The sequence below is a fragment of the Tamandua tetradactyla genome, chromosome 12, assembly GCF_023851605.1.
Source record: "Tamandua tetradactyla isolate mTamTet1 chromosome 12, mTamTet1.pri, whole genome shotgun sequence".
In the NCBI taxonomy this organism is placed as follows: Eukaryota; Metazoa; Chordata; class Mammalia; order Pilosa; family Myrmecophagidae; genus Tamandua; species Tamandua tetradactyla.
Window position 1 is genome coordinate 13,554,274 of NC_135338.1, and position 26,780 is coordinate 13,581,053.

The 26,780-nt window shown below is 38.1% G+C and overlaps 1 protein-coding gene and 1 pseudogene across 7 annotated transcripts in view; one reads left to right on the forward strand and one right to left on the reverse strand.

Annotated features, from left to right (window-relative positions):
• The window catches only part of FERMT2 (FERM domain containing kindlin 2), a 127,241-nt gene that overhangs the window by 47,524 nt on the left and 52,937 nt on the right, over positions 1 to 26,780 (forward strand). For all 7 annotated transcript variants that reach the window (XM_077122613.1, XM_077122615.1, XM_077122612.1 and 4 more), the window contains exon 3: positions 20,092 to 20,325. In XM_077122613.1, coding sequence (XP_076978728.1) covers positions 20,092 to 20,325 — 234 coding nt within the window. The remainder of the gene's footprint in view (positions 1 to 20,091; positions 20,326 to 26,780) is intronic.
• LOC143651810 (TIMELESS-interacting protein pseudogene) lies at positions 1,848 to 2,689 on the reverse strand (annotated as a pseudogene).

Here is a 26,780-nt window from a genome sequence, read left to right on the forward strand (position 1 = left end):
ACCCAGGTGTCTGGCATGGCAGGCAAGACCTCTGCCTACTGAGCCACCTTGGCCCACCCTGCATCCCATAAATTTTTATATGTTGTGTTTTCATTTTCATTTGGCTTGAGACATTTCTTGTAATTCTTCTTTGACCCACTGGTTGTTTAAAAGTGTGTTCCTTAACCTCCATATATTTGTGAATTTTCTGGTTCTCTGTTATTAATTTCCACTTTCATTATGATCTGAGAAGTGTTTTGTATGATTTCAGTCTCTTTACATTTACTGAACTTGCTTTGTAACCCAGCATATGATCTATCCTTGAGAGTGGTCTATGAGCCCTTGAGAAAAATGTGTATCCTTCTATTGTGGGATATAATGTTCTGTAAATGTCTATTAATCTAGTTCATTTATTGTATTATTCAAAATCTTTGTTTCCTTATTGATCCTCTGTCTAGCTGTTCTATTCATTGATGAGAGTGGGGAATGAAGTCTCCAACTCTTATGGTAGATGTGTCTATTTCTCCTTCAGTGTTGTCAATGTTTGTCTCATGTATTTTGGAGCACTCTGGCTTGGTGTGTAGATATTTATGTTTTTTATTTCTTCCTGCTGAGTTGTTCCTTTTAGTAATACATAGGTTCCTTCTTTGTCTCTATTAATTGCTTTACATTTGAAGTCTAATTTATCAAATATTGGTTTAGCTACTCCTGCTCTTTTCTGGCTGTTGTTTCCATGAAATATCTTTTTCCAGCCTTTCCCTTTCATCCTGTTTTTGTCCTTGGGTCTAAAGCAAGTCTCCTGTAGACAGCATATAGATGGGTCCTTTTTTTCTAAATCCATCCTGCTAGTCTATGTCTTTTGATTGGGTAGGTCTAATCCATTAACATTTAATGTTATTTTTGTAAAGGCAATACTTTCTTCTCCCATTTTGTCTTTTGGATTTTGTATGGCATATCTAGTTTTTATGTTCTCTTTTTACCTTTACTGATAGTCTTCATTTCTACAGTCTGTTCTACACACAGAACTTTCTGTCTTGTCTTTTCCTATGTGCCTGTAGTGTTCTCTTTAGCATTTCTTTTAGAGCCGGTTTCTTAGTCATAAATTCTTTCAGTGACTGTTTCCCTGAAAATATTAATCTCCCCCTCAGTTTTGGAGGACACTTTTTCTGGGTGTAGAATTCTTGGTTGGCAGTTTTTCTTTTTCACAATCTTAATATATCATACCACTGCCTTTTCGCCTCCATAGTTTCTGCTGAGAAATGCAAGTATAGTCTTATTGAGCTTCCCTTGTATGTGGTGGATTGCTTTTCTCTTGCTACTTTCAGAATTCTCTCTTCATCTTTGACATTTGACAGTCTGATTAGTAAGTGCCTTGGAGTATGTCTCTTCGGATCTGTTCTGTTTGGAGTATGCTGTACTTCTTGGATCTGTATTTTTATGTTTTTCATAAGATACAGGAAATTTTCAGTGATTATTCCTTCTGTTAGTCTTGCTCCTCCTTTTCCCTTCTTTCTCCTTCTGAGACACCCACTGCATGTATATTCATGCACTTCACATGGCACACTAGCAGCAGAAACTGCTTGTTAGTTACTCATCCTGTCATGAAGCCATATCCATCTATACCAAAATAAACACTAAGGAGAATAGACTGTTAACTAAAGCTAATAATAATGAATAAAAGCATAATTACAAATAAACACCAGATTTTAAACAGGAAATGTGTAAAAACTTTGCTATGAAGGATTTTCACCTTTCACCTCCAAACCAGTAAGTTAACAGACACGTTTTCTCTCTTAGGTGAGCCTTATCTAACTTGAGAAACATCATTTCTTGATGAAACATAGTTGCTATTGTACGTTTTTAAAGGATTAGTCTAGTTGTGTTTTCTTTAATTCTGATTCCTCTTCTACATTTACAGTATTGATGGGAGCAGCTTTGTGTGGATTATCTAGAATGTCTACATTTAGTCCATTTGACTCCTTTTTGAACTTCACCTCTATTAACCTCTTCACCTGTCTGTGCTGTAGGTGTGTTCACTGTCAAGTCACTTCCCTGGGACTGACTGCTCCTCGGTGACTTTGCCTGCCTTTTTTCCAAGGCCAGTTGTTTATTCCTTTCCGTTCTTTGTTGCTGCTCTTCTGTCCGGCTTCTACTTGACTGAGAAGCAAACTCCTCACTTTCCGATGAGTTTGTCAAAAGGCATCAAATTCAGTAGCAATTACATCCTGGCCATTATTTGCTCCTACTTCATCATTATTGCTAATAAAATCTTCATGTAAAACAGGGAGATCAAATCGAATTCATTTTAAACAGGTCTGTACTTCCTTTTTATTTCCCAGGGACTCAACTCCGTTAATAAGATCCTCAAACTGCAGTTTAGGGAGCAGCCTGTGTGTGCTCAGTGCTCCATGTGTCTGATCAGGGTCTTCAACCTCATGACTTTTACCTTTGAATTTTGCCTAATCAAACACATGCCTCAAGGCTGGAAGCCCTCTCTCTGAAATTAATCACTGAGCATCCAACTTGGGTAAATTCCTTTTAACAGTTCCCTTTGGAGGTACAGGAACAGGTGCTCCTCTCCCTTTTCACCAGCCCCTTCACCATCTTATCTCCATGGAGAGGCTGGAGGTGGGAAAGGAGAAACAGTTTCATCTTCTACATGATCATAATCTGGTAGGCCAGTCAAGTTGTTCTCCTGTGGTTCCAGCATCTTGTTCTCACAATTCATTCCCAGACATTTCTACTTTGCATGTCCAAGTCTTTTTCCAGTGTCAAAACAGAAGCCCCTTGTTGCCAAGGAAGCCCTAACAGACTGCTTCCATGTTCCCATCTGCTATCACCCAAAAAACCCTCCCATCCCCACTATCTTCTACTCCAACCTTTTCTCCACCCATCCTCGCTTCCATCTGTTCTCACTTCAGTTTTTGGTGATTCAACGTTTAGAGGGTACTTTCTACTTTAACAAGCCCTTGGACAGAAACTGGGGATGTAAAGTTTTATCTGAAACAACAGCTATAGCTAAAAGGCTCAGTTTAATAGCTGGCAGACCAGAAACACAGGGAATCTGCTGTCTACCCAACTTCTTCCTTGCCCCATAGTAAGAGGCAGGTTGGGTCACCTCCCTTCTCCAGTTCCAGCTGGGCTGCCTCAGTCCAATCCTCCAACTTCATCACCACCTTCCTACAGGTCACCAGTTTTTCCACTCGTATGCCTGGTCCTTTGGCCACCTCTTCCCTTAAGAGCTTCACTCGCCAGCCAGCCTGATCTCACCTCACTCAGGTACCATAGCTTGGCGCTTGCCTTCAGTGGCATACCATGCCATTCATGAGACTCGAGCATCCTACCGCGAGAAGCAGCCTGGGTGTTTGGCCCCATCATTTTGATATGTTCTGTATTCATTTTCATCTGCCTCATTTTCATTTACTGCTTTCTCTTGTAATTTTTCTTGACCCACTTGTTGAGAGTGTCTTGTGTAGCCTTCACATGTTTGTGAATTTTCCAGCCCTGTGCCTGTTATTGATTTTCAGCTTCATTCCTTTATGATCCAAGAAAGTGTCTTGTATAATTCCAATCTTTTAAAATCTGAGACTTTCTTTGTGAGCCAGCATGTGGTCTGTCCTTGAGAATGAGCCATGAATACTTGAGAAAAATACTGCTGTTTTGGGGTATAATGCTCTGTAAACGTTAAGTCTAATTCATTTATTCTTATTATTCAAAAGCTTTGTTTCCTTATTGATCCTTTGTCTACTTGTTCTGTCCTTTGATGAAAGTGATTGAAGTCTCCAACTATTATTGAAGAGGTGTCCACTTCTCCGTTCATTGTTGTCAGTATTTGCCTCGTGTAATTTGGGGCGCTCTGACTTGGTGTATAAATATGTGTGATTGTTATATCTTGATGAATTGTCCCTTTTATTAATATATAGTGCTCTTTTTTGTCTCTTTTAGTTGTTGTACATTTGAAGCCTAATTTGTCAGATATTAGTTATAGATTCCCCCTGCTCTTTTCGGTTTGTGTGAGATCTCTTTTTCCAACCTTTCACTTTCTGTTTTTGTTCTTGGGTCTAAAGTGAGTCTCTTGTAGACAGCTTACAGATGGGTCCTGTTTTTAAATCCATTCTGCCAGTCTGTGTCTTTTGATTGGAGAGTTAAATCCTTAACATTTAATGTAATTACTGTAAAGGCAGTAGTTCTGCCATTTGGTCTTTTGGATTTTATATGTCATATCTTCTTTTCTCTCTCTTTCTCTTTTTGTACCTTTACTTGTAGTCATCATTTCTACACTGTTCTCCAGACCTCTCTCTCCTCTCTCTCCCTATCTGCCTGTAGTGCTCCCTTTAGTATTAGTTATAGAGCCGGTCTTTTCATCACAGACTCTCTCAGTGATTGTTTTTCTGAAAATATTTTGCACTCACTCCAAGTATAGAATTCTTAGATGGCAGTTTTTCTTTTTCAGAATCTTAAATATATCTTACCACTTCATTCTCACCTACAGGTTGTTTGTGGAGAAATCCACACTTAGTCTTACCAAGCTTCCCTTGTGTGTGATGGATTGCTTTCAGGATTCTTTGTCTTTGACATACAACAATCTGATTAGTAAGTATCTTGGAGTATGTCTTTTTGGATTGTTCTTTTTGGGGTACAGTGCACTTCTTGGATCTGTAATTTTATGTCTTTTGTAAGAGATGAGAAATTTTCAGTGATTATTTCATCTTTTTGTCCCTTTGTCTGGGACACCAGTAACACATATCCATGTGCTCCGTGTTGTCGTTCAGTTCCCTGAGACCCTGCTTTTATTTTTCCTCTCTTTTCCCTTTCTATTCTTTTGTGTATAGAATTTCAGATGTCCTGTCCTCTAGTTCCCCTAATCCATTCTTCTGCCTCTTCAAATCTGCTGTTGTAGGTCTCTTGTTTTTTTCACCTTTTATTGTGCCTTTTATCCCCATAAGTTCTGTGATTTGTTTTTTCAAGTTTTCTAATTCTTCTTTATATTCACCCAATGTCTTTTTATGCTTCACCTGTTTTACTATATCTTCCCTGAACTCATTGATTTGATTTTTGATGTGATTTTTGCATGTCTGTTCATACATTCTTTTTGTTTTTTTGACATGGATTAATTTTTATGAACTATTTTTTCTTTTCTTTTCTTTTTTTTTTTTTGTATAGTATAACATTGTTCTAGCTTGCTAGCTGCCGGAATGCAATATACCAGAAACGGAATGGCTTTTAAAGGGGGGAATTTAATGAGTCGCTAGTTTACAGTTCTGAGGCCAAGAAAATGTCCCAATTAAAACAAGTCTATAGAAATGTCCAATCTAAGGCATCCAGGGAAAGATACCTTGGTTCAAGAAGGCCGATGACGTTCACGGTTTCTCTTTCAACTGAAAGGGCACATGGCGAACACAGTCAGAGTTTCTCTCTCATTTGAAAAGGCACATGGTGAACATGGTAAGGGTTCCTCTCTCATCTGGAAAGGCACATGGCGAACATAGCATCATCTGCTAGCTTCCTCTCCTGGCTTCCTGTTTCATGAAGTTCCCCAGGAGGCATTTTCCTTCTTCATCTCCAAAGGTTGCTGGCTGTTGGACTCTGCTTCTCGTGGCAGTGCCATTCTGCTCTGCTCTCTCTGAATTGTTCTCATTCTCCAAAATGTTCTCTCTTTTGTAAGACTCTAGAAACTTATCAAGACCCACCCAAATGGGTGGAGACATGTCATCACCTAATCCAGTTTAACAACCACTCTTGACTAAATTATATCATCCAGGGAAATGATCTGATTACAATTTCAAACATACAGTATTGAATAGGGATTATTCTGCCTTTACAAAATGGGATTTAGATTAAAAATGGCTTTTCTAGGGGACCTATGTCCTTTCAAACCAGCACAAACAGATATACAAAGAAAAGAAATAAAAAAGCAATAGTTTTCTTAATATCATCACATCGATGTATGATCATCATTTCTGAGTACATTTGCATCGATTTAGAAAAAGAAATAGCAAGACAACAGAAAAAGAAATAAAATGATAATAGAGAGAAAAAAATAAAAATAAAAAACAAAAAATATATATTAAAAAAAAGCAATAGTTTTCAAAACACTCTTCAACAGATGCCCAAGTTTGTCATGGGCTACCACACAGTCCTTTCATATTTTTCCTTCTAGCTGCTCCAGAATAAAGGAGGCTGGAGGGCTTAAATATTTTTCATCATCACAATTGACTTTTTTTTCCTTCTTTTATTTTTTAGTGAAAAATAATATATACAGAAAAGCTATAAATTTCAAAGCACAGCACCACAATTAGTTGTGGAACGTATTTTAGACTTTGAGACATGGGTTACAGTTTCACAATTTTAGGTTTTTTACTTCTACTTGCTGTGAAATACTGGAGACTAAAAGAGTTACCAATATAATGATTCAGCATTCATATTCATGTGTTAAATTCTATCTTCTGTATATAACTCCACCATCACCTTTCATCTTTCCATAACCTTTAGGGGTGTTTGGACTATGCATTCCTGAATTTTTGATATTGGAAGGGCCTGCCACTAATATGGGGTAGGGAGATGAAAGTGTCTGGTGTTCTACAGAGGCTGGGCTAAGTTTCAGGACTTATCTGAACTAGGGACCCATCTGGAGGTTGTAGGTTTCTGGAAAGTTGCTCTAGTGCATGGAACCCTTGTGGAATCTTATATATTGCCCTAGATATTCTTTCGTATTGGCTGGAATGGTTCTGATTGGGGGTTGGCAGGTTATGATAGGTAGCAAGGTCTAACTGAAGCTTGTGTAAAAGCAACCCCCAGAGTAACCTCTCGACTCGATTTGAACTCTCTCTGCCACTGATGCTTTATTAATTACACTTCTTTTCTCTTTGTGGTCAGGATGTAGTTGTTGATCCCATGGTGCCAGGTCTGGATTCATCCTTGGGAGTCCTCTCCCATGTCACCAGGGAGACTCCCACCCCTGGATGTCATGTCCCACCTGAGGGGAAGGACAGCAATTTTACCTGCAGAGTTGGGCTTAGAGAGACTGAGGCCACATCTGAACAACAAAAGAAATCCTCCAGAAGTAACTCTTAGGCATTCCTATAGGTAGTCTAAGCGTCTCCGCTACCTACCTAAGCATCACAAGAGTAAGCCTCCTGATCGAGGGCATGGCCTATTGATTTGGGTGTCCTGTCAGGGAGATTCCCTGATGGTAAGGTTTAATAGTTCCATATTCTTTCTCCCTTCCCTCAGAGGACTTTGCCAATACTTTTGGTTTTTTTTCCATGGGCAGCCACCGGGAATTAAACCTGGGTTTCTTGCATAGCAGGCAAGAACTCTGCTAAATTGAGATGATCATGTGATTTTTCCCTTTTGATTTCTTAGTGTGCTGTAGTACAGTAATTGATTTTCTTGGGTTGAACCATCCCTGCATTTCTGGTATAAACCCCACTTGGTCATGATATATGATTCTTTTAATGTGTTGTTGGATTCGATTTGCTATTGTTTTGTTCAGAATTTTTGCATCTATGTTCATTAGGGAGATTGGCCTGCAGTTTTCCTTTCTTATAGCATTTTTGCCCCGTTTTGGTATTAAAATGATATTAGCTTCATAAAACGAATTAGGTAGAGTAGAGTTCCTTTTCCCTCAATTTTTTGGAAACGTTTGAGCAGGATTAGTGTTAGTTCTTTCTGGAATGTTTGATAAAATTCCCCTGTGAAGCCATCTGGCCCTGGGCTTTTCTTTGTAGGAGGATTTTAGATTACTGATTGAATCTCTGTACTTGTGATTGGTTTGTTAAAATCTTCTATTTCTTCCTGAGTCAGTGTAACTTGTTTGTTTGTCTCCAGGAATTTGTCCATATCATCTAAGTTTTCTAGTTTATTGGCATGTAGTTGTTCGTAGTATCCTCTTATCATTTCTTTTATTTCTTCACAGTCTGTGGTAATGCACCCCTTCTCATTTCTGATTTTATTTGCATCCTCTCTCTTTTTTTCTTTGTCGGTCTTGCTAGTGGCCCATCGATTTTACTGATTTTCTCAAAGGACCAGCTTTTGGTTTTATTGATTCTTTCTGTTGTTCTTTTGTTCTCCTATTTATTTATCTCTGCTTTGATCTTTGTTATTTGTGTTCTCCTATTTGCTGTGGGGTTTGTTTGCTGTTCTTTCTCAGGTTCCTCCAGGTATACTGTTAAGTTCTCGATTTTTGCTTTCTTGTTTTTTTAACATAGGCATTTAGGGCAATAAACTTCCCTCTCAGCGCAGACTTTACTGCATCCTGTAAGCTCAGATAAGTTGTATTCTCATTTTCTTTCACCTCTAGATAGCTACTGATTTCTCTAGCAATTTCTTCTCTAACCCACTGGTTCTTTAAGAGTGTGTCATTTAATCTCCATATATTTGTGAATGTTCTTATTCTTTGGTGGTTATTGAGATCCAGTTTCATCCTATTGTGATCAGAGATAGTGCTTTGAATAATTTCTGTGTTTTTCAATTTGTAAAGATCTGTTTTGTGCCCCAGCATATGATCTCTCCTGGAGCATATTCCATGAGCACTAGAGAAGAATGTATGTCCTTGTATTTTGGGGTGCAATAACCTATATATGTCTGTTAGGTCTAATTCATTTATCAAGTTAACTTATCTATTTCCTTGTCAATCTTCTGTCTCATTGGTCTCCTCCTATAGAGGAGAGTGATGTATTGAAGTCTCCCACTATTATTGTTGAAATATCTGTCACTTGCTTCAGTTTTGCAAAACATCTATCGCACCACTCAGTTTTGCCAGTGTTTGTCTCCTGTCCTTTGGAGCTTGGTTGGGAGCATAAACATTTATAATTGTTTTATCTTCTTGGTAAATTGACCCTTTAATTAGTATATATAGTGTCCTTCTTTGTCTCTTGTGATATCTTTACATTTAAAGTTTATTTTGTGTGATATTAGTATAGCTACTCCTGCTTTCTTTTGGTTGCAACTTGAGTGGAAAATCTTTTCCATCCTTTCAGTTTCAATCTATCTGTATCCTTGTGTCTAAGACAAGTCTCTTGTAAGCAGCATATAGCTGCATTATGTTTCTTAATCCATTCTACCAAGCTATATCTTTTTTTTTATTAATTAACGGAAAAAAAGAAATTAACCCAACATTTAGAAATCATACCATTCTACATATGCAATCAGTAATTCTTAACATCATCACATAGATGCATGATCATCGTTTCTTAGTACATTTGCATCGGTTTAGAAGAACTAGCAACACAACAGAAAAAGATATAGATGTTAATATAGAGAAAAAAAAGTAATAATAATAGTAAAAAAAAAAAAAAACAAACCTATAGCTCAGATGCAGCTTCATTCAGTGTTTTAACATGATTACTTTACAATTAGGTATTATTGTGCTGTCCATTTTTGAGTTTTTGTATCTAGTCCTGTTGCACAGTCTGTATCCCTTCAGCTCCAATTACCCATTATCTTACCCTGTTTCTAACTCCTGCTGGACTCTGTTATCAATGACATATTCCAAGTTTATTCTCGAATGTTGGTTCACATCAGTGGGACCATACAGTATTTGTCCTTTAGTTTTTGGCTAGACTCACTCAGCATAATGTTCTCTAGGTCCATCCATGTTATTACATGCTTCATAAGTTTATTCTGTCTTAAAGCTGCATATTATTTCATCGTATGTGTATACCACAGTTTGTTTAGCCACTCATCTGTTGATGGACATTTTGGCTGTTTCCATCTCTTTGCAATTGTAAATAACGCTGCTATAAACATTGGTGTGCGAATGTCCGTTTGTGTCTTTGCCCTTAAGTCCTTTGAGTAGATACCCAGCAATGGTATTGCTGGGTCGTATGGCAATTCTATATTCAGCTTTTTGAGGAACCGCCAAACTGCCTTCCACAGTGGTTGCACCATTTGACATTCCCACCAACAGTGGATAAGTGTGCCTCTTTCTCCGCATCCTCTCCAGCACTTGTCATTTTCTGTTTTGTTGATAATGGCCATTCTGGTGGGTGTGAGATGATATCTCATTGTGGTTTTGATTTGCATTTCTCTAATGGCCAGGGACATTGAGCATCTCTTCATGTGCCTTTTGGCCATTTGTATTTCCTCTTCTGAGAAGTGTCTGTTCAAGTCTTTTGCCCATTTTGTAATTGGATTGGCTGTCTTTTTGTTGTTGAGTTGAACAATCTCTTTATAAATTCTGGATACTAGACCTTTATCTGATATGTCGTTTCCAAATATTGTCTCCCATTGTGTAGGCTGTCTTTCTACTTTCTTGATGAAGTTCTTTGATGCACAAAAGTGTTTAATTTTGAGGAGCTCCCATTTATTTATTTCCTTCTTCAGTGCTCTTGCTTTAGGTTTAAGGTCCATAAAACCACCTCCAATTGTAAGTTTCATAAGATATCTCCCAACATTTTCCTCTGTTTTATGGTCTTAGACCTAATGTTTAGATCTTTGATCCATTTTGAGTTAACTTTTGTATAGGGTGTGAGATACGGGTCCTCTTTCATTCTTTTGCATATGGATATCCAGTTCTCTAGGCACCATTTATTGAAGAGACTGTTCTGTCCCAGGTGAGTTGGCTTGCCTGCCTTATCAAAGATCAAATGTCCATAGATGAGAGGGTCTATATCTGAGCACTCTATTCGATTGCATTGGTCGATATATCTATCTTTATGCCAATACCATGCTGTTTTGACCACTGTGGCTTCATAATATGCCTTAAAGTCCGGCAGCGCGAGACCTCCAGCTTCGTTTTTTTTCCTCAAGATGTTTTTAGCAATTCGGGGCACCCTGCCCTTCCAGATAAATTTGCTTATTGGTTTTTCTATTTCTGAAAAATAAGTTGTTGGGATTTTGATTGGTATTGCATTGAATCTGTAAATCAATTTAGGTTGGATTGACATCTTAACTATATTTAGTCTTCCAATCCATGAACATGGTATGCCCTTCCATCTATTTAGGTCTTCTTTGATTTCTTTTAACAGTTTTTGTAGTTTTCTTTATATAGGTTTTTTGTCTCTTTGGTTAAATTTATTCCTAGGTATTTTATTCTTTTAGTTGCAATTGTAAATGGGATTCGTTTCTTGATTTCCCCCTCAGCTTGTTCATTACTAGTGTATAGAAATGCTACAGATATTTGAATGTTGATCTTGTAACCTGCTACTTTGCTGTACTCATTTATTAGCTCTAGTAGTTTTGTTGTGGATTTTTCCGGGTTTTCAATGTATAGTATCATATCGTCTGCAAACAGTGATAGTTTTACTTCTTTCTTTCCAATATTGATGCCTTGTATTTCTTTTTCTTGTCTAATTGCTCTGGCTAGAACCTCCAACACAATGTTGAATAACAGTGGTGATAGTGGACATCCTTGTCTTGTTCCTGATCTTAGGGGGAAAGTTTTCAATTTTTCCCCATTGAGGATGATACTAGCTGTGGGTTTTTCATATATTCCCTCTATCATTTTAAGGAAGTTCCCTTGTATTCCTATCTTTTGAAGTGTTTTCAACAGGAAAGGATGTTGAGTCTTGTCAAATGCCTTCTCTGCATCAATTAAGATGATCATTTGATTTTTCTGCTTTGATTTGTTGATATGGTGTATTACATTAATTGATTTTCTTATGTTGAACCATCCTTGCTGTATCGTTTTTTAATGGTGTTTTTTTTTTAATTTTTTAATTAGTTTTTTAAAAAAAATTACAGGAAACACATTCTTAATATGTGATCATTCCATTCTACATATATAATCAGTAATTCACAATATCATCATAGTTGTATATTCATCATGATCATTTCTTAGAACATTTGCATTAATTCAGAAAAAGAAATAAAAAGACAACAGAAAAATAAAACAAAAACAGAAAAAAAACCATACACACCATACCCCTTACTCCTCCCTTTCATTGATCACTAGCATTTCAAACTAAATTTATTTTAACATTTGTTCCCCCTATTATTTATTTTTATTCCATACATTCTACTCATCTGTTGACAAGGTAGATAAAAGGAGCATTAGACACAAGGTTTTCACAATCACACAGTCCCATTGTGAAAACTATATCATTATACAATCATCATCAAGAAACATGGCTACTGGAACACAGCTCTACATTTTCAGCTAGTTCCTTCCAGCCTCTCCGTTACATCTTGAGTAACAAGGTGATATCTACTTAATGCATAAGAATAACCTCCAGGATAACCTCTCAGCTCTGTTTGGAATCTGTCAGCCATTGACACTTTGTCTCATTTTACTCTTCCCCCTTTTGGTCGAGAGGATTTTCTCAGTCCCTTGATGCTGGGTCTCAGCTCATTCTAGGGTTTTTCTCAATCCCTTGATGCTGAGTCCCAGCTCATTCTGGGATTTCTGTCCCACGTTGCCAGGAAGTTCCACACCCCTGGGAGTCATGTCCCATGTAGATAGGGGGAGGGTGGTGAGTTTGCTTGTTGTGTTGGCTGGAGAAAGAGGCCACATCTGAGCAACAAAAGAGGTTTCTTGGGGGTGACTCTTGGCCTAATTTTAAGTAGGCTTGACCTATCCTTTGTGGGGTTAAGTTTCATATGAACAAACCCCAAGACTGGGGGCACAGCCTATAGCCAAGCTGTATCTTTTAATTGGTAGGTTTAGTCTGTTAACATTCAGAGTTATTACCAAAAATGTCTTTCTTGATTCCACCATCTTATCTTTTTTATTTTATTTGTCAGATCTGTGTATTCTATTCCCTCTTCTTTTCTTCATATTCTTTAAATTACCCTTAGTGGTACTCTTCAATTCTTTGCCCTTCTCCAGACCTCCCTCTCCCGTCTTTTTGTTTCACTTGGCAGAGCTCTTTTTACTATTTCTTGTAGGGCTGGTCTCTTGTTGACAAATTCTTTCAGCACTTCTTTGTGAAAACTTTAATCTGTCCCTCAATTTTGAAGGACAACTTGGCTGGGTACAGAATTTTTGGCTGCAGGTCTCTCTCTTTCAGGATCTTGAAGATATCGTACCATTGCCTTCTCGCCTCCAGGGTGCTAGTTGAGTGTCTGAATTCTGTCTTATTTGATTTTCTTTGTATGTAGTAGATTGTATTTCTCTTGCCACTTTCAGGATTTTCTGGTTCTCTTCAGCATTTGACAGACTGATTAATTAGTATGTGCCTTGGGGAAAGCCTATTTGGATTTATTCTGTTTGGAGTTTGTTGAGCTTCTTTGACTTGTGTATTTATGTCCTTTATGAGGGGTTGTATCCTAGACTACTCTTCCTAGCCCTTTACTCCTCTCTTCTCCTTCTGGGACACCAATGATTCTTATATATTTGTGCGCTTTGTTTTGTCTATCATTTCCCTGTGTTCCCAGTCAGCTTTTTCCATCAGCTTTTTCCATGATTGTTACATCTTCTTGGTGGATTGACCCTTTAATTAATATATAGTATCCTTCCTTGTCTCTTATGATATCTTTACATTTAAAGTTTATTTTGTCTGATATTAGTATAGCTACTCCTGTTTTCTTTTGGTTACAACTTGAGTGGAAAATCTTTTCCGTCCTTTCATTTTCAGTCTATCTGTTTCCTTGTGTCTAAGATGAATCTATCATTTTTGTCTATCATTTCCCTGTGTTCCCGTTCAGCTTTTTCCATCTCTTTGCCATTTGCTGTTTTGAGTCTTCAGAGTCAATTATCCTGTCCTCTATATCACTTGTTCTTTCTTCTGTCTCTTCAGATCTGGTGTTCTGTGCCTCTAGTATGTTTTTTATTTGGTCAACAGAATCTTTAATCTTAGTGATATCTGCTATTTTTCTGTTCTTGCAAATTCCTCTTTATGCTCTTCTACTGTCTTCTTGCTCTCCTTTATGTCATCTGTTATCCCACTTATTTTATTAAGTAGAGTTGTATGAACATCTTTGATTAGTTCCAGTGTCTGTGTCTCCTCTGGTGTATTAATTTGGTCGTTAGCAGGGCTATATCTGTCTGCATTGTGATATGCTGGTGCTCTTCTGCTTTCTCCGTGGCATGTGAATATCTTTTAGTAGTCTAAGGCCTTGTGTTTTGCACGATGGTTGTAGAGCAAGGAGCAGAGTGTGAGGTGGGGCATTCAGTGCGGTGATTTGTTTCAGGGCAGTTATAGGTACAGGTTAGCGATGTTACACTGATGCGTTTGAACGCGGGCGCCCAACAGCCAAGGTGGATGTAGATGTGTGGGTGCATTGGTTGGGGGGGCGTAATACTGGTATGAGATGTTCTAAGGCACGTGGCCCTTTGTGTGCATGCCCAGGTCAGCTGCACTCCTGAATCACCACCTCAGTCACCCTCCTGTCCCTTCTCTAACTTTTCCATGGAGTAAGGCTAATCTCAACCTCCTCTATTCTGCCATCTTCCCGGAAGTCTGCATTCTTAATTAGTTGTTTCAACTTGCTGTATTTCCTATGAGATATTGGTTTGTTTCTTTGACTCGGCTATGTCTTCGATTTTCCTAGCATGAGTTATTTTTTGCTGGAGTCTAGGCATTTAATTCCTTAATTAGTTTATTCTGGAGGTCATTTTCATTCTTTTACCTAGGGTTTTCTTATTGGCTGACTTTGTTCTCTGTTCTTTGACATTCAGTTCACTATATTCTAGACCTCTAGTATGGCTTGTTTAACTGATCAAAATTTTTCAGCTCTTTTCTTGCCCTGTGAGAATAGATGAAACCTTTTTTTAGGGAGGAGCGCTTCAGATTTGATCAGCCCTTAGTCAGATTTTCCTGAATCAGTCAGGCTCACATCTCCAGAGGAGAGTGTCATCAGTGTTGAGTTTCACTGAGGGTGATACCCAAGAGATTTTCATATTTTCTTATGAAGTCTCTAAAGTCTGTGTTTTTCCTGTCCTACCCCGCATGTGGCACTAGTCAGCCTGTATCGTCCCAAAAGTGTTAAGTGATGTGGTTCCTTTAATCTCAGCAGCCTGTCCCTCCCAGGGGCGTGGTTGAGAGGCTGAGGTTGAAGAGGGGGTTTAGGTTGCTTCTGTTTTCCTGACCTTGGGGCTTGAATTCCTTGAAGGAGGGAACCACTTGAGCTGGGTGCCCTCCCCCACGCACCCTTTTTTGGGGGAAGATTCATCCTTTAGAGAATTATCTCCTTCACTCGACTTGTTTCTTTCTCTCTTAATTCGGTCCTTGCCTAGGCCAGGCTGGCAATTGAGAATGCCTGGAGCTTTCTGTAATGAACTACTTGGAATGGTTTTAAATAAAATGATAAATCCCTTTTCCAAGTCAGTCCCTGGCCCCCAGGGTCTAGTACTCTTGAGTTTGGCTGACTTTAAAATCCTCCATCTTTATTCTATTTTACTTTATTTTTTTTCCCCCCCTGTTGGCCCCATGTTCTCTCTGCCAGGGTTAAAACCGCAGTTGGAGCTTGGCTGAGCTACCTTTTTTGTTGTTACCTATAGAAATTACTTAAAGATGTGCCTTTTTAGGGAACTGCCCTCGCTCACCTGCTATGACTGGCAGACGTGTTTTAATTTTCCCTTGCCTGGGATAGTGCTGAAGCCTGAGAATGCAGGTGGTTCTGTCGAATGTGCTGTTAAGAAGTAAAAAAATAGGGAGAGAAAAAAAGCCTTTTCAGAACCAGCCCCAAGCCCTGGGTTTGCCACTGAAGAGCCAGAGCTGGTGCTTGGTTTTATGTGCCCCCAGATTCTTTGCATCCCTTTTCTTAGGGCCCAGTTCATTTATGGTATTTTGTGCTGTGTAACTTTAAAAATCTCTGTTGTTGTTTTCCCGTCAGCGCCCCCACCCACCTCTGCTGGAGTGAAAACTTCTGGTTCCTTTAGTGCTTACTCTAGGTTTATCTGTGTCAGGACCTGTTTTCAGCAGTCTGAATTTGTTCATTAATGCCATGGTTGGAGCTTGGCTGAGCTACCTTCGTTGCTCCTAGTAGAGTCTGTTTCCTTTCCCCTCAGGGAACCAGCCTGCTGTGCCTTGGTTGGGGGCCACTGGCCTTGGTGGCTTGGGAGACTTACAGTTCTGTGTGGGATCTGACCCATTTCCGCCCATTCCCCCTGGTTGGGGATGTGTGTCCAGTCACCGAAGTCCCCCCAGGGATTCTTCCATTCAGTTTCTGGCTGTTTACTAGCTGCCTTGGAGGACACACTAAATTCAAGACCTCGTTGGGCCACCATGTTGCCCCATCTTCCTTAAATAATCTTTAATACCTGGGGAATTGAAAATTTCTTTTTCTCATTTGTGATGTGTTTCTTCATATTTTCCTGTGAAGCCTCTATATTCTGTGTTCAAGTATATCAAGTAAATTTAACTACTATAGAAGGTGTTTCTAGGTACATAATTAACATGAAAATTTGTATTGTTACTACCTGAGGCTTAGAAGTAGACAACTTTTGTTTAAAAAAATAATTACAGATCATTGTGTAGTTTTAAACTCTCCTCCTAATGTTGATAAACTTTTTTTATCCTATGACTAATAAAGATGAACTTTATATCAGAATCATTATAATAGCTTTAGCCAACTTTTTGCAAAGAAAGTTATTCTCTAGGTTTTTTTTTTTTTTTTTTTTTTTACTGTTTTCCTTTAGAAGGTTCAGTTTGACTTTTTTTGTTTTTAAATCAGTTCCCCCCTCTTTTGGCTGTAAGTGAATTTAATATATAATTGATCCAAAAGGTCTTTACTTTTATTGCTGCTTTCAAAACTGCATGGAGTTGGATTTTATTGCTTCAAGTTTATTGTTATGATCTGCCTTATGTGAGGGTAGCCAGATCTTGTGTGAATTACATTCTTTCCTTTATTTGGTTTCATTTAATTTGATTGCACAAAACTATTAAATAGCTTAATAGATATTAATGTTTTCTGTTATACTTGTACCAGAATATTTTTGGGGGAAAATTGGACAGTGTAACTTCATAACCTATTTTTCTTGGCATGTATTTGGGAAAGTGTTCTGGTCTGCTAGCTGCTGGAATGCAATATACCAGAAACGGAACGGCTTTTAACAAGGGGAATTTAATAAGTTGCTCGTTTACAGTTCTAAGGCCGAGAAAATGTCCCAATTAAAACAAGTCTATAGAAATGTCCAATCACAGGCATCCAGGGAAAGATACCTTGGTTCAAGAAGGCTGATGAAGTTCAAGGTCTCTCTCTCTCAAGTGAGAAGGCACATGGCGAACATAGTCAGGGCTTCTCTCTCAGCTGGAAGGGCACATGGCGAATACGGCGTCATCTGCTAGCTTTCTCTCCTGGTTTCCTGTTTTATGAAGCTACCTGGAGGTGTTTTCCTTCTTCATCTCCAAAGGTCACTGGCTGGTGGACTCTCTGCTTCGTGCTGCTGCAGCATTCTCTGTTCTCTCGAAATCTCTCATTCTCCACAATGTTTCCTCTTTTATAGGACTCCAATAAACCAATCAAGACCCACCCAAATGGGTGGAGACATGTCGTCCCCTAATCCAGTTTAACATCTACTCTTGACTAAATCACATCATCCAGGGGGATAACCGTTTCAAATATACAGTATTGAATAGGGATTATTCTAACTTTATGAAATGGGAATTTGATTAAAACATGGCTTTTCTAGGGGACATACTTCCTTTCAAACCAGCACAGAAAGTGTACGTGATTCCTGTGTAGTCTGTTTATGAAGCTTTTTGTTAGGTCATAGAATATTACTGTATTGGTTTGCTAGTGCTGTCAGAATGCAGTATACCAGAAATGGGTTGACTTTTATAAAGGGAATTTATTAAGTCACAAGTTTACAGTTCTAAGGCCATAAAAATGTCCAAACTAAGGCATCCAGAAAAAGATACCTTGACTCAAGAAAGTTTGCACTGTCAGCTGGGAAGGCAGTATCTGCTCATTTTCTCTCCTGGCTTCTGACGGCTTCCCTGGCAGAGTGGGGATGGAGGGGTGGGCGGGGGGAGATTCTTTCTGCATCTCCACACTTCTCTAGGCCAACTCTAAAGCTTTTTCCACATTGTTCTCTCTTGAAGGATTCTAGTAAGCACCCCACCTTGAATATGGAGACACATTTCCATGGAAACAACTTAATCAAAAAGATTTCACCCAAAGATTTTGAATCAGGATTAAAGAGCATGTCTTGTTTCAAACAGGCACAATTATTCATGGATGTTTTCTTTTCCTTGCTCTTCGTCTTCACCTACAATATTGCTCTTTGTTCACTTTGGTTCCCTACCTTACCCATCTCAGCAAAATTCCCTGACCTCACAAACTTCAGCCTTTTTACCTACATCGTCATCAAAATATTGCCCATTCCTCAAGTCTGGGCTCAAAACTCATCAGCTGTGTTTCTTTCTTTCTTTCTTTTTTTTAGCCAGTATCTTCAATTTACTTCTGTTGCTGTACAAAAAATTGGCCGTTACTAGTTCCTACAAGTTAATAACAGGACAAAAAAATATACATTACACTGACACAAAAAGTCAGCGCTGTTAGTGTTCATGCAACAAAATTTTCTGAAATTAAAAGTACTTTCTAAAAACAGTTTTAACAGCATAAGTGTTTTATACACAGTTCATTTACCAAAACCCAATGTCTTTAAATGATAGAAAGCAAAAATAAATTTCTATAAATTGCTGCAAAATAACTTATCTGAGGTGTTCTGCTATTATCCAGATGAGTGACTGCTATGGGCAGCAGTTCTCCTCAAAGGCGGGACATTGCAGTTGCACACTACATACAAATGTTAGAATACACGAATGAATAAATGGATGGATGGATGGATGAACAAACCACAAGTATCAGGCAGGAGCCCTGTGAGATACTCTCAGAGAAGGAATACAGACCAGTCAGAGGTGGGTGTACATGTTGAGAACATAAACACATCTACATGGAGCCCAGAAAACTATCCAGAGAAACAAATTAGTTTATGTATGTGAGTGTTCCTGTATGTGTGAGTGGTTTTGTGATTGCTGCATTAGTAGAAAGAAAAAGAAAAGAAATCCCACTGAACGAAACAACCCCACAGCACCAGCTGCCAGAGGAAATACCATAATGAAGGTTTGGGTTTTCATCCTCTAAGTATGGATATTGTGTCGGAAACTTTAGAAATGTTTATCCCATATAACTTCATATCACATAGATGAAATAACCTTTACACTACTACATATACACATTCATATTTAAGTCTTTAAAGAATACCTCTGCTGTTGGGTTTGGGGTAAACATGGTTCATGGACAGAGAGGACGCTTCTTTAAAAAGTGTAGAATAACTCAGGCACAGCTCATCTACAGGGCCAGGCAGGAGCAAAACCCTTGATTATGTGATAGCACAATTTCTGCAGCTGTTGATACCCAGCGTCATTTATTAGAATTGAAGTTAATGATATGACGGGAGTGAGGGTGGGATAGGCAGGGCTGGCCCGGGGCAAAAGGAAGACACAGAAAGGAAAACAGAAACACCTTTTCTTCAAGTTAAAGTGTTTAATTCCTGTAATCCTTATATTCACGAGTATATCTGAACTTTGGAAATGGAAGGGTTTTAATCAATTTTGATATGTAATCATAAATAGACTGTAGCCTCAAACCTAGGTAAATAAAGACTTAAATTAGGAAACATAAGGCACTAAAGTAGCCTTTATATATTTTCTTGGAGATCTAGTTACTAGGAAGAACATATCTGTTCTTAAGCTGGTTTCAGCCCATTAGTTACAAGATTACTATTGTACCAGATGCCTTGTCTTTGAACATATGAGCATATGTTTGCATTTTAGTGCATAAGTGTGCCTGTCACCAGGGCCTAAAGATGCGAAGACGGAGAAGCCAAAGCCACTGCCCTTTGTATCTTCCTTCCTTGAGGACGTGAAGGCCTGGCCTTCCTTTCTTGGACCAGCTACATTTCTTTATCAGTCCTTCCCATTCCAGCTTCCAGAGGTCTAACTGATCTCTAAATCACTCTTTCTGTCATTCATGTGTCCCTTTATTGTTTGTATGATTTATGCGGTGTTAGTTATCCTGTATAGTCTGCTTTGCTACCTTGTATATTGGCTTTTCAGTGCAGAACTTAGCTGTTTGTATTTCTTTTATACCTGTCATATGACACTTAGTTATTTGTTAATTGTTGGTATTAACTACCCATTTATTCAGTTTTCTACTTTTAATTTCTCTCAAAGTAATTTTGGGGATTCCTGAGTGATTTGTGTATTGTTTGCTTGTTTATAGATGTAAAGAAAGATTGGTCTGACCATGCTCTCTGGTGGGAAAAGAAGAGAACTTGGCTCCTTAAAACGCATTGGACCTTGGATAAGTACGGAATCCAAGCAGACGCTAAGCTTCAGTTCACCCCCCAGCACAAACTGCTGCGCCTGCAACTTCCCAACATGAAGTATGTGAAGGTGAAAGTAAATTTCTCTGATAGAGTCTTCAAAGCTGTTTCTGACATCTGTAAGACTTTCAGTAAGTATCAGATAAATTCTTCATTTAAAGTATGATCTGTATGGTGTGCTTATTACCAGTGACTGGCAGATAGCTTATCCCAGGGTTTGGGGATGAGGTTTGTATGTATGTATGTATGTGTGTGAAAAGTTTACTTTTATTATTTAAATATTTTATTAGTACAAAATAAATGTTGGATCAAGGTGGATTGGGAGGAGTCTTGTAGATTTATCGTAGAATTACATCAGATATTTGTTATTATGTAATATATTACATTCAGATGATGTCCTTTATTTTAATATGTGGGGGGACAAGCATTATTTTCAGAGGGCTATGGTTTTTGCAGTTTCCTTCGCATAAGTTACTATTTGATTTTAGAGATTCGGTGGATTGTAGTTACTTCCTTCATTAAAGACCTGACATAGTTCCCCAGGAAATGACTGTGAGCATTGTGTTCCTTAACTAGTCTACAATTTGAGCACTCTCCTACTAGTTCTGTTCATGCTTCTGAAGGGAGATGTGGATTACTTTTGGCTGACCCAGTTATGTTGTATGACAAAAGATACTCAGCCATCAGAGAACATGTGAACAATTATTATTAACACTAGTTAATAATTTTGTTATATTTATTCCTTTTTTCAAAATCCTTGGTTAAAGACATCTTTTAGGATTTTTCGTATTTTTAACTCCAAACAGAAAAATAGAAGAACAACTGTTTATACATATGTTGTATTTTAAAATTGTACTTGAAATTCATGAATATGCCCTTGTGGTGAAAGAGTGAAACCACACAGGCATGCACACTAAACTCCTCCCCAATAAGTAACCATTGTTAACATTTTGGTGTTTTTCTGTGCGTGTATTTATATATTGATTTATTCACATAGATTGGATTTTTTAATTTTATTTTTTCATTAACAGGACCATTTTATGTTTTTTATTTCACTCACCAGTGTCTTATTTTTCCATGTGTTTGTATACGCACTTTATGCTTTTAAACCATTCACAGAATTCAGAGTATAAATGTACTAATAATATATACCCAAATTTCTCTGTGAATGAACATTTACGTTTCTTCACCATTATAGAAGATGTAGCAGTGAGGTTTCTTTGTTTAATGCTGTTGAAAATAATTTGAAGGATTTTCATTTGGGATCGCTATAAGGGCAGGCAGTCTTCCGTGCTGGCATCAGCACCTGTACTCACTGTTAAAATCTGGGGGCAAACGCTGCCCTGTGTACTGTCTCAAGCAGCAGCAATAGAGAGTGTGGAGTGGCTGTACCCGCTTACCCCTTAATCCAGTGTACCCTCCTGCTCCTCCTGTTTGTTAATTTGCAATTTAGAAGAGTCTGGATCTTTTTCCATTTCTTTTGTATGTATGTTTTGTGCTGTGGCTTCTTTGATCAATCCATTACCAATTTCTTTCTGTTTTTCAAGAATTACTCATCATTTTTGGCCATCTTAACTGTATTATTTTTGTTTTCTAGCGATGATATGGATGTAATTTTTAAAGAACTTTTAGGTTTACAGAAAAATTATGCATGAAGTACAGAATTTGCTTATCCTCCCTCTTCACATTTACCCCTTTCCCTTTTATAGTCAATTTTTTTGTTATTACCATCTTCCATGAGTGGTAAATTTGTTACAATTCATAAACCAATATTGGTATGTTATTGTTAACTGAAGTCCATAGGTTATGTTAGGGCTCATATTCTGTGTTGTTAGTTCTGTGGGTTTTGACAAATATATAGTGTCATATACCCAGCGTTACAGTATCATGTAGAATACTCACTCCCCTGTAGAACCCTGTGCTCCATTATTCATCCTTTCTCCCCCACCACTCCTCAAACCCCTTGGCAATCATTTGTCCTCTTTACTGTCTGCATAGATTTGCTTTTTCCAGAATGTCATTTAGTTGGACTCATACTTATTGCTGAGTGAGAAAAGCCAGTCTGAAAAGGCTATATGCTAATGAGGTCCCTCTTGTCTTTTTGTAATTTGACAGCTCATATCTTCATCTTGATTTCCTCCAAATTTGGCAGTTATGAATAAATCTGCTATCACTTTCATATGCAGGTCTTTGTCTGGACATAAGTTTCCAGCTCATCTGGGTAAATAACTACGAATGTGATTGCTGTATTTAGCTTTGTAAGAAAATGCCAGACTGTCTTACAAATTAGCTGTACTGTTTTTGCATTCTTACCTGCTGAATGAGAGTTCCTGTTCTTCCACATCCTGGAAAACATTTGGTATTTGTCATGGTCAGGTTCATATGTCATCTTGGCCAGGTGATGGTACCTTGTTGTCTGGTCAGGCAATCACTGGCCTGTCTGTTGCTATGAGAACATTTCATAGACTTAAATCATGATCACGTTGGCTGCATCCACAGCTGATTGCATTTGCAGTCAACTAAGGGGAGTGTCTTTTGCGATGAGTGGTGCTTAATCTAATCATGAGAAGGTTTTAAGGAGGACTTAGAAGAGACAGTCACTCTTCCAGCCTGTCCTGAGAGTTCGTTGAGGACCTCCATCCGAGCTGCCAGCTTGCAGGCTGCCCTACAGACCTTGGACTCCGCATCCCCCCAGTTGCGTGAGACACTTTTATAAATTTCATATTTGCAGATATCTTCTGCTGATTCTGTTTCTCTAGAGAAACCTAGCTAATACAGTATTACTAGCTTTGGGATTTTAGCTATTCTCATACGTATGTAGTGATATAGTATTGTTGTTGCAATTTGCAATTCTCTAATGACATGATATTGAGCATCTTTTCCTGTGCCCATTTGCCATCTGTGTATCATCTTTTTGAGGCATCTATTCAGATCTTTTGCCCATTTTGTAATTGAGTTTTCTATTGTTGAGTTTTAAAGAATTCTTTGTTTATTTTGGATACAAGCCTTTACAGATACATGTTTTGGAGTTATATTCTCCCAGTTTGGTTTGTCTTCTTTATGAAAATACACACACATATATATAACATAAAGTTTGCCTTTTAACTGTTTTTAAGTATTCAACAATTAAGTTATTAGAATTTATGAGCACAGCAAGGTGTTGGGTATCAGATCATAAGAAAAAATCAGTAACATTCGTTTAGGAAAAGCACAAAACACTTAGGAAAACATCTAAAAAAATTTTTTTTGTTTCGCATTCATTTGTAGGTTAAAAATAAAACTTTATTTTAGAACACAAGAGATTATTTCAATAAATGAACAGACAGACCTTGTTCACTTGGGAAGATACTATTGGAAAAAAAATCTCTCCATATTAATATACATATTTGATCAATTCCAATCAATTGCTGTTCTAGTTTGCTTTATACAAGAAATGGAATGGCTTTTAAAAGGGGGAATTTAATAAGTTGCTAGTTTACAGTTCTAAGGCTAAGAAAATGTCCCAATCAAAACAAGTCTATAGAAATATCCAATTTAAGGCATCTGGGGAAAGATACCTTGGTTCAAGAAGGCCAATGAAATTGGTTCAAGGTTTCTCTCTCATCTGGAAAGGCACATGACAAACACAGTCACAATTTCTCTCTCGGTTGGAAGGGCACATGGCAAGCAAGGCATCATCTGCTACTTTCTCTCCTGGCTTCCTGTTTCATGAAGCTCCCCGCGAGGCGTTTTCCTTCTTCTTCTCCAAAGGTTGCTGGCTGGTGGACTCTCTGCTTCGTAGTGTTGCTCTCTCTGAATCTCTTATTCTCCAAAACGTTTCCTCTTTTATAGGACTCCAATAAACCAATCAAGACCCGCCCAAATGGGTGGAGACATGTTGTCCCTTAATCCAGTTTAACAACCACTCTTGACTAAATCGCATCATCTAGGGAGATGATCTGATTACAGTTTCAAACATACGGTATTGAACAAAGCTTATTCTACCTTTATGAAATATTTTGAATAAAACATGGCTTTTCTGGGGGGCATACTTCCTTTCAAACCAGCACAATCACCATGGAAATTTACCTGGAAATTATCAAGCCGCTTCCGTATTTCATATGGAAATAAACCATTTCAAAAACCAAAACAATTCTGAAATAAAAAAAAATAAGATTAAAAACAAAAAAGCCAGAGTACTATTCTTGTCCCAGCAGACAGAGATTTATCATAAAGCCACTGAAATTCAAACAGGGTGGGAGCCACATGGGAGCAAATTGATTAATGGGAAAGAAGAATAGAATATCCAGAAAAGCAGACCCTTGCAGCATGGAATTGTGCATATGACAGAGATGACATGGGTGAACCTTGAAGATGTCATGTGACAGATGTCAGACAGAAAAGGAGAAAAATTGCATGATTCCACTTATATGAAATACCTAGAATAGGCAAAGACACAGAAACAGTGTATTAGAGGTCACCAGGGACTGCGGGGAGGATAAAATAGGCAATTACTGCCTAAGGGATATGGAGTTTGGGATGAATTTTCTGAGTGATCATATCCCTTGCATAAAAGTTTTCTATCTTCCTTTTCAATTTTTGTGTCGTTTATTTCTTTCCCTCATTGCATCAGATTGGACCTTTGTACAGTGTTGAATGGTTCAAGTATTGGTGAACGTTATTGTGTTCCAGACCTTAATGGAAATGCTTCTAATATTTTACATTGTTCAGTGTTTGTTGTATTGGGAGGAGTTTTCGCTTTGGTCTTTTGTTTTTTTGCTTAATGAGTTCAGTCATGAGTGCATGTAAAATTTCAGTCAGGAGCGCGCAGGGAGTGACTTGCTCAAGATCATACAGCAAGTGACAGGAACCAACTTAAGCATCTTAACGTCAGGCTTTTTATACCGAACTGTGATTTATACTCCGTCTTATTGCCTGCATTTAGTCATCAGGTCTTGTAGATTTTTCCTACAAAATGTTGTGCACATTAATCCTTCCCTATCTACTCTGTAGGATGAATTTAACCATAAGATGTTACGTATAATTCTTAAGATGTTATGTGTGAATTCTTATCCCCACACTCTTACTGTTTTTCCCCCAGTGAGGTTACATATTAAGAATTAGGATTTTCAGAGTATTACACCATCACTTACTCCACCTTCCTAAATTTACTTGTAGTGGGTATTTACTTTTATTATTATTATTATTTTGTTTTGGCTGCCTAGCACCTTAGCTTCCCACTCTGTGAATTGGAAATTTCCTTTTCTATGAGTCATAGTATGAGATAAATTCCACCTCCTTGTACAGCCGCCAGAAAAGCCAGATAATTGTTTTCCAGTCCCCTTTGCCTCTAGGACACAGGCACTTGGCCATGCCTATGTCACATGCCCATTAGAAAATTCTCCTGGGATTTTGACTCAGGAGCTAGGGACTCAAATAAGCCATACATTCTAGTGGCATACATGGCAGCAGCAACCGCCTCTGTATGTAGTATGTATTTTGGCCTGCTTTTTATACCTGGGACCTTAGAATACTGAAATTTTCTGTTCACAGGATTTGAAATTTAGATCGCCAGAACTGTGATGTCCCCTTACGCGCAAAGAAGTTAGGAAAGAAGCTTGATTTCTTTGTGGTTTTTTTTTGTTTGTTTGTTGTTGTTGTTGAAGTAATTTTAGAATCACACAGTAGTTGTAAAGGTAGCAGAGAGTTCCTTATGTGCCTCTTCTAGTGGTAACATCTTACATAACCACGGCACATTTATTGAAAGTAAGAATGTAACATTGGTATAATACTATTAATTAAACTACAGACTTTATTCAGATTTCACCAGTTTTTTTTACTAATCCCCTCCATTTCCCCCAATATCCAATCTAGGATACCACGTTGTATTTATTCACCATCCCCAGTATCCCATCCACGGTACCACGTTGTGTTTATTCACCATCCCCAGTATCCCATCCAGGGCGCCACGTTGTGTTTATTCACCATCCCCAGTATCCCATCCAGGGCGCCACGTTGTGTTTATTCACCATCTGTCCCTAACTTCCTCCAAACTGACCATTTTCCATGATCCTGACCTTTTAAAGTGTTTTGTAGAATGTCCCTCAGTTCCTCCTGGAAGTTGGCTTGGCAATCTTTATAAAATTTAAAATGTTTACTATCCTTTGGCAGAACCATTCTACTTCTAAAATAATAGGATAAGTTCAAAGATGTATTTATAAAGATGAAGATTACAGCATTGATATAGATCATCGCTGGCAAACTAATATCCACAGGCCAAAACTGGCCCATTGTCTGTTTATATAGATGAATTTTATTGGAACTCAGCTGTACTCATTCACCTACCTAGCGTCTGTGACTGTGTTCTTGCTAGAACACTTAACAGCTTGAGTAGTTGTAACAAAGACCCGGTGAGCCACAAAGTCTAAAATATTTACTGTATACCTCTTTACAGGAAAAGTTGTCAAAAAGTGGGGAGAAAAATTGTCCTCAGTAAGACATTAGTTAAATAATGATTTGTCCACTATTGTATCTTATAAAAGTGATTATATACATTTGGGGGAATTAAAAGGCATCTGTGACACATTGTGAAAAAATAAGTTCCTTA